Source organism: Zingiber officinale, chromosome 7B (genome assembly GCF_018446385.1).
Source record: "Zingiber officinale cultivar Zhangliang chromosome 7B, Zo_v1.1, whole genome shotgun sequence".
Lineage (NCBI taxonomy): Eukaryota > Viridiplantae > Streptophyta > Magnoliopsida > Zingiberales > Zingiberaceae > Zingiber > Zingiber officinale.
Window position 1 is genome coordinate 60,623,988 of NC_055999.1, and position 7,723 is coordinate 60,631,710.

General features: G+C 36.6%; 2 protein-coding genes across 2 annotated transcripts; one reads left to right on the plus strand and one right to left on the minus strand.

Annotated features, from left to right (window-relative positions):
* The first annotated feature begins 225 nt into the window (after nucleotides 1-225).
* Nucleotides 226-3,175, plus strand: LOC122005824 (autophagy-related protein 8C-like). Its single transcript, XM_042561043.1, has 6 exons — nucleotides 226-378; nucleotides 513-561; nucleotides 1,462-1,517; nucleotides 1,602-1,654; nucleotides 2,710-2,828; nucleotides 2,913-3,175. The coding sequence occupies exons 2-6, from the start codon at nucleotides 525-527 to the stop codon at nucleotides 3,005-3,007; spliced, it is 360 nt and encodes a 119-aa protein (XP_042416977.1). The 5' UTR covers nucleotides 226-378; nucleotides 513-524; the 3' UTR covers nucleotides 3,008-3,175.
* A 908-nt stretch (nucleotides 3,176-4,083) lies between these two features.
* Nucleotides 4,084-6,680, minus strand: LOC122005823 (protein LIFEGUARD 2-like). Its single transcript, XM_042561042.1, has 4 exons — nucleotides 6,287-6,680; nucleotides 6,088-6,201; nucleotides 5,012-5,169; nucleotides 4,084-4,405 (listed from the first exon to the last, which is right to left on the minus strand). The coding sequence occupies exons 1-4, from the start codon at nucleotides 6,543-6,545 to the stop codon at nucleotides 4,199-4,201; spliced, it is 738 nt and encodes a 245-aa protein (XP_042416976.1). The 5' UTR covers nucleotides 6,546-6,680; the 3' UTR covers nucleotides 4,084-4,198.
* Between the last annotated feature and the right edge of the window lie 1,043 nt (nucleotides 6,681-7,723).

Sequence of the window (7,723 nt, forward strand, 5' to 3'; positions counted from 1 at the left end):
AATTAATAAGCATATAGTTATAAAATCAAAAAGCTATTTTGATAATTCATTATACTTGAAATATTAAAAACAAAAAAACAAAAGCATCCGCATTTCATTTTTGCCAAAATGTGATTAACTAATTCCATCAAAAAGCTCATTTCTTCCTTAACTTGTGGTGAAATCACATTCCTTCACTATAGATAATCCACTGACATACCCACGTATAGTCTTTCGACAACAAACCAGGTAGCTTTTAGGTATCCAGAAAAGCCAGAAGATGAAATCGTCTATTCACGCCTCTATAAATCGAGTCGCTATTTTGCCGACTTCCCCCAAATTCCCTTCTCCAATCGTTCGATTCACAGCTTTTCCCACCTTCTTCGCGTAATTTTTCAGGTCTGTGATCTTCATCGCTGCAAATTTTACGTGCTTTTGTTGTTGTTGTTGTTGTTGTTGTTGTTGTTGTTGTTTTTCTGTTCTGTATCATGGATTTGACATCGAAATTATGCTGCTTTATTTTGGAATCGCAGGCAAAGGAGACCATGGCCAAGAATCCCTTCAAGTTGGAGCATCCACTTGGTTCGTTTCCTTTCTTTCCTATCTTTTGATCCAATAATTGGACGCAAATCGATTAGGGTTTGATTGATCTATCTTCACCAACAAGGATTAGAATCCGAAATTGGGATTCACGCGATTGAATCTGGCTTACAATTATGTCCTCCTGATGGTATTATATTACTCTTCTATGGTTCTTATTATCAGTACTTGACCCTGAGAATCAGGATTCTGGATTCCGCCCCGCCTTTTAGTTTCGCTGTAAAACTTATTTTAGTAGAATTTGTAATTTAGATGAATAAGAAGGCTTATCACCAACATACTTCAGATTATGCTATTCTTTTAGCTATTGTTTTCCATATGACAGTCAATTAACCCCTTATTGCACATGATTTAGGTTTTTTATTTGTTTTTCTAAGTTCAAAATATATCACTGATGGTAAGATAATCTCTTACTTGATAATCCCTTCGTCTTTCTCTTCATTTTATCAGTTCATGCTTTAGGATTGCATTTGGGAGGAACAAAGCAATGTGCTATGATAATATTTAAAACTTAATTAATGAATTTTGGTGTCGTTGGTGATGTGTAGATAATGATGCATATCAGTTGGCCAAATCGGTATAATAGTTTACAGGAACTTTGTCTAAATCACCATGGTATATCTGTTTAGGTGGTTTATGGTGATGTTTAGAAATTTTGTAAATTTTGGATGTAATCCTTCGTTTTGTTTTTCTCTGTCTTTTCCCCCATTAATATGAGAGCATGTAGCTATTTTATTTAGTTTATTGTTTTTTCTAATGAATGCTTTTAAGCAGATCAGGCAAGGAATTAACTTTTCAAATTTAATGTTTTTCATGCAATTTGCATATATGTTTTCTATTTTTGGTAAGATGATCTTTGAGTTAACCCATTCAAATATTCAGAAAGGAGGTTAGCAGAAGCTTCTCGTATCAGGGAGAAGTACCCTGATAGAATTCCTGTGAGTAAATACAATGTGATGTTGATTATCCATCATCCATTTAACTAGTTTCTAATGTAACTCGTCTAATTGTTTGTATGATAGGTGATTGTGGAGAAGGCAGAGAGGAGTGATATACCAGACATTGACAAAAAGAAGTTAGTTATTTCAACACATCTGCCCTGTTTATTTTAAGCTTCGTGGTCTAACATATGCATGCTTTTACATATTTGATGTCTATAGTTTGTGTTTCATTTCAAGTGACTGATTTTTTTTTAGACCACTCCTTCACATGATAGCTCTCTCATTCTTCAATCATTTGGGTGATCATCTGATATTAATATATTTCCAAATATAGAATTCTCACATATTGAGTCACATTGAAAATGCACCCTTTGCTTTCTTTGAGAACAATATTCTGCTCTTTTACCTGTGTAAATATAATATCTATGATGTCTGGAATATATAAAGCATCTTGTTGGATAAATAAAAGAGCTTTCCATGGAAGGCCATCCTTTTTCAATATGGCTTCTTCCGCTACCAATTATATCTGTTTTCATTAAAGTCCACTCCATCAAGGAGAGCTCTATCTTTGTGGAATGGGCATGGGCATGTGCATCAGTTTTATTCTCTCCATGTAGAAGATTTGCACGTCAGCTTTGTTATTGTCAGATTCTACTGCTTCGCATTGTTAATTTACCCATTGTCCCAGTTCATGTGTAACTAAGCTGAAGCATCACAATATACCTCACTGAAGGCTTGACATCCCCAACTCATTTGAAAATCATCCTTAAACTATTTGACTGGTGAGGCTCAATAACGGCTACACCATTTCAAAGGTAGGTTCTTCCAACACCTTAGGTTCACTTTAATAGCAATTGTGTTGTCCTACTTGGACGAGAAAACCAACTCAACAACTAATTGAACTCAACCATTGACTCAAGCCCGAGTGAGTAGTAATTAGTTCCCACAAGGTTAAACTGGATGCCACAGAATAATTCTATTTTGCTTTGGTAATGTTGGGTCATCTGCATCTGGAACCTATTCCATGTGCATAACAAACAAGTTTAACTTTGCATAGTTGTGAAAGTCCAATGTAAAAAGTTCACCTTTACCAAAATGGAAATTTGCATGCATATATATTAATGTTAGGAAAGTTAGCTGAGTTTATCCTCCATAATCATACAAACCTCTGAATAACTTCTCAACCCAGGTACCTGGTTCCTGCTGATCTCACAGTCGGGCAGTTTGTATACGTGGTGCGCAAGAGGATCAAGCTCAGCGCCGAGAAGGCCATCTTCATCTTCGTAAAGAATTCACTACCTCCCACAGGTAAACACAACCACAAACACCAAATCAATCAATTAATAGAATTGGTTTTGACGATTTTTTCCCCACCCTTTTTCTATCTTCCAGCTGCAATCATGTCTGCGATCTATGAGGAGAACAAGGACGAGGATGGTTTTCTTTATATGACTTACAGTGGGGAGAACACATTTGGCTCCCTGTGAGCTAATCGGATCGTGTTCTGTAAGTAAGCATTCCAAAACGTGTATATTCTTCAGTGCCCACTATGCTAATGTTCCGTCACAACTCTGCCTTACTATATATTTAATTAAGATCAAACTCCTTGAAAAATCTTTGGCTGGTGCCAGTAATGGAACTATATTTCCCACTTATTCCTTTCTGTGATTACACTTTTTACATCATCTCTGAAGTTCTTCAATGAGTGTTGGTCGAGTTTGCATAAGCCTCGCACCAAATTTTGAAAGTTGGTTATCATTGATAAAGCGTTTCAAGTCGCACACTCGGTAAAGTCACAATCCTGATTCATTGAAGGGAGGAGCTTGTTCTCAGTTGGATCTTTAGTGGCCTCGGCTCTCATCTGGCGGAGCTGTTGCCATATTCTGAGGGCATTGTGCGATGGTGATGAAAGCTCTAAACAGGAGATCGTCTAGCTGACAATATCTGCAACTTGCGAGGCGGGACTGAAACACATTGCATTGAATGCGATATGTGACCTCTGTGATCTACCGCCTCACCCTAAATGTTTTTTTGCACCCAAGGACATGACTTGGGTGTGAATCGTTGTCTCTGAGCTCTAGCTCCTCTCCCTTTGTAAGTCTAGCAGCAACCTAACCGCATCACCGTTGGCTAACTAACTCTTTTGACGGATGTGCTAAATCGCTTGCCTGATTTGCCTTATCATCCTCATCCTATTACTGAGGCCGTCTGAGCTAAAGCATCCTGCGAACTACAAGTGTCTTGAGGTTTTTAGGCTGGAACCGGAGTTTTTGTGACAAAACATCAAAATATTATGATTTTTTTTTTGCACAAAATGATCTTAATGATCAGTTTTGGAGCATCATAAATGATTTTTAGGCATTTTCAAATAAAAAAAACTGCACACGTCACAATCCTAGAAAATAAGGCAATGGGAAATAACATCAAACACATTTCAAGTTTATTGATGAGCAAAAATTATGTTTATAATCCTCAAATAAATGGCAATGGCAAAAAATAGAGAGAGAGAAAAAGGCACAATAAGCCTCGTGGGAACATCATAAACCATGATAATCAGGCTAAATAAATGATAATTGTTTACAAGTTTGATTAAGGCATTTTTCAAACAAATCAAAAGGAGCACCTTTGTGAAGTTTATTAGTGTGAAAAAAAATATAATGCTATTCACAGTGCATGATTCAATTGTCAGCATCCCTTAGAATGGAAAGCAGACTAAGAAACAGGTTTATGATGTCAAGATAGAGAGCAACAGCGGCCCAAATGTACTCGTCATAAGAGTATCTCTTGATCAAGTTGTCTGTTTCGTAGACGAGGTAGCCGGCGTACATGATTGCAGACGCTACTCCATATATCATCACTGAAGTCTTTCCCAGTGGACATAGAATCTGAAGCATGATGGGGAGTATGATTCAGAGTCAATGCAGTGCAGAGATTAAAAGGAAAGGGCATTTTAGCAAATTAGGCCCCAACACAGTTTTCCAAAAACCCTTCCACAGATTACGCCTGTAGATCTCCACAACCCGATTCAGCTTGCACTAATACGATTGGTCAGAATGACCAACACGCTCATTTAGAAATCGGCTTGCAGCATGAATTTCAGTCACATTCGGCTTGTTTGAGTTGGTTTGTACCTAGACGGTCGTGTTCGGGTCTCGCATATCATAAAATATGAAAGCTTGCCCATGCAACATGATTTCACTCAAACTCAATTTAATTGTGATTTTCTGCAACGAAAACAATCATTTTTGGGTCTCACAATGTATCAATCAACATAGAGCTAGCTGGTATGATCCACGAGTTGATTTGCAGCACTAATTTCACTCAAGATTGTTGTGTTTTGAGTTTGTTTGCACCTAAAGTGATCTTTTATGGGTCTCCCATGCCGTAATGGTGCAAAAACATAGCTGACTTTAAAATCAACTGGCACAGGCTTGTGGTTTAGGCCGAGGTTCGTTATGCAGTAAAAGAAGGAATATCCATATAAGTTTTACCTGGATCGATGCGAACACCATCATCGCCGTGAAAGCAGAAAAGAGGAAAGGGCCTAGAAAACTGAAGTCATGGCCTCTGCGTGCTGCCCAGAATGTGTACAAAGTGAGACTAACAACCACCACTGCAGTGAGAATAGCTGCTTCCAAAATGATCTTTCCTGTTTGCAAACATCAAGAATCTCAGTTTAACTCCTATAATTCAAAGCATGAATTTCAGGGGTAAGGGAACCTTTTCAGAAAGGAGAAATCTTAGTCAAGAAATACATCTTTCTACCATCTTAATGCATTTTCTCTTATTTTACTTTCCATTGATGGATATTAATTCTATTTTATATAGTAATATACATCTATTTTAATATCCTCATCTCAATTCTCTGCTACATTTTAACAATACTCTTCTGTTGAATAATAAATCCATGATATTTAAAATTCTTCCATAAAGAAATTTTGTGCCTATCCATCTTGACATTCAAGTTGATTCTTTTTAGTGTTGAAAAATACTTCACATATTCAGTCTTAGTTCAACTTAAAATTAAAACCTAAATTAACTTACGAATCACCTTTTCCGCCTTTCCATCCAAGTAAACATAGCCTAAGTTTCTAAAGTTTTCTTTCATAATGCAACATTTGTAAAAAGGCAGCTCAGTGTCTAAAGCTTCCGCTAATGTGGAGTCCTGAGGAAAGATCTCGTATATAATTTTGCCCTTATCTTGCAAGAGATTGTTTTCAAGACTCGAACAAATGACTCCTAGATGACATGACAACAACTTATCGTTAGGCCAAAACTCTTCTTCAATACAACCTTTGTATGTAAAATAATTATATTCTCATAACTAGCTAAATGCAGGTTTTATTTTTCCTCTGTTTTTTTCCCTTAAATGATGTTCACATAATAGAATTGACAAGGAAGTAAAGAATAGAGCGTAATTGGAGTAGAAATATGTATTCTGGGAGAAGATAATCAGAATACATGACAAATTTTTTTCCAGTACGAACAAAAAAAGAGAGATTTCAATCCAATGCTATGAAATTAGTAAGGAGATACTGAGATTAAGGGATTAGGGTTCAAATACTACCGCTCGTGAATGCACAGGTCAGTCCAACGGCGAAACTGATTGATACCGTAAACAATCCAAGGAGAAGTAGATTCACAGGGTGCCGCTGATAATAGTGAGAAAGAAAGCACAGCGCTGCACGCAATCAACAACGAAAAATGAACGATCGGAGAAAACTAATTCAATGAACAGAGAAAATAGATCAAAGATTGAAGAGGACCGATTAATGGAAGGATGAAGCTCAACATATAAATTGCCAATCCGGGGCTCGACGAGACGATGAACTGGGAGATGGGGCGGACAGCGATGACGACCGAGGCGACAACCACCGTCAAGGCCAGTTGGACAGAGAGAATGAAGTAGATCTTCCTGATGAAGGCCCAGCGGAGATCGGGGCTCTCGAGCATTCCCGGGTAGAGCGGCTGTGCGGCGCCGGACTCCAAGTCCTCGGATTTCGAGTAACCCGAGTTCTTCCACATTTTTCCGGCTACGAATCTCGCGGACCGATGGTCTCCAGCCGTTCGATCGAGGGCTTCGCCTTCGTCGTCTGTGTTTAGGGTTCCCCGAGCTTGGGGCAGAAGAAGGACACGAACTAAACTAACTGCCGTATCTCGCGGATTGGTCGACGAGTGCCGTGCATATTCCTGTTTTACTCGAGACAGCAAGCAGGAAAAGAAAATGTAGTAATTGGTTGAGACGAGTATTTTGAGTAGCCTTAACGGCCGCCGAAGAATATTCCAACAAATATTCAGAATCTTATTTTAAAGTTAATAAAATATTATCCATTTTAAAATACAATAGAATAAATGTATAGGATTTAAGATGTTTGGCCTCCCAAAAACCAGTTCGGATCTTCTATCCCCGTTTTCCTATGTCTCTATGTCTTATTATTGATCGGACGGATCAGATTAAATTGAGGAAGATAAATATGTGATTTTTATAATTAAAAATATATATACATCATTTTTTTATATAATATAATTTTATAAATGAAAAAGAGTATATATTATTTTTTTTATACGTTATTTTTTGTCAAATTTTGAGACGATGAATTTTAACTTTAAAAATATCGCTCATGAATTATATATAAATTTTTCTAAAGTTTTATTTTTTTTCTCTCAAATAAATATAATATTAGTATTGGAGGTGTAAAAGCATATAAAATAGGTGACAAATAACGAGTAAATGGGAGCAACGATATCACCATCTTCCTTTAATATGATATGTATCTTTTATTTGTCTACTCGAAACGATCTAATGATTAATATATGAGGTATTATCATTATGAGATATGAGATTCAAATCTCGACAAAATCAAAATAAATACTTTTTTTATATATTAATCATTATTTTAAAAATTAATAGTCACATACTATTTACCGGATAGAGATAAATTAAAATAAGATTGCTAATCTTCCAGATTAATTAGATGGGTAACTATTAAAAACTTAGAAAATATTATCAAGTGACTATAATTTTTTAAAATTATTTCTTAAATTAGTTACATAAAAAATCTAACTAGATATTTAAATGACCGCTTCCAGAATCTTCTACCATTGCATCGCTTTCCAGTTCCACGCTAATAAAACGACACCTGTCTTCTCTAGAATCTTCCAGCGCCACCGTTGTAGCTCTAGAATCTTCCATAGTTCCATTG

Bases quoted from the DNA above. Each gene is read 5' to 3' on its own strand.
- LOC122005824 (XM_042561043.1), top strand. From the start codon at position 525: ATGGCCAAGAATCCCTTCAAGTTGGAGCATCCACTTG. The intron at 562-1,461 runs GTTCGTTTCCTT...TCAAATATTCAG, and splicing joins CAAGTTGGAGCATCCACTTG to AAAGGAGGTTAGCAGAAGCT. The intron at 1,655-2,709 runs GTTAGTTATTTC...TTCTCAACCCAG, and splicing joins CCAGACATTGACAAAAAGAA to GTACCTGGTTCCTGCTGATC.
- LOC122005823 (XM_042561042.1), bottom strand. From the start codon at position 6,545: ATGTGGAAGAACTCGGGTTACTCGAAATCCGAGGACTTGGAGTCCGGC. The intron at 6,202-6,286 runs GTCCTCTTCAAT...GATTGCGTGCAG, and splicing joins CTTCATCCTTCCATTAATCG to CGCTGTGCTTTCTTTCTCAC. The intron at 4,406-5,011 runs GTAAAACTTATA...ATCATGCTTCAG, and splicing joins TGGTGTTCGCATCGATCCAG to ATTCTATGTCCACTGGGAAA.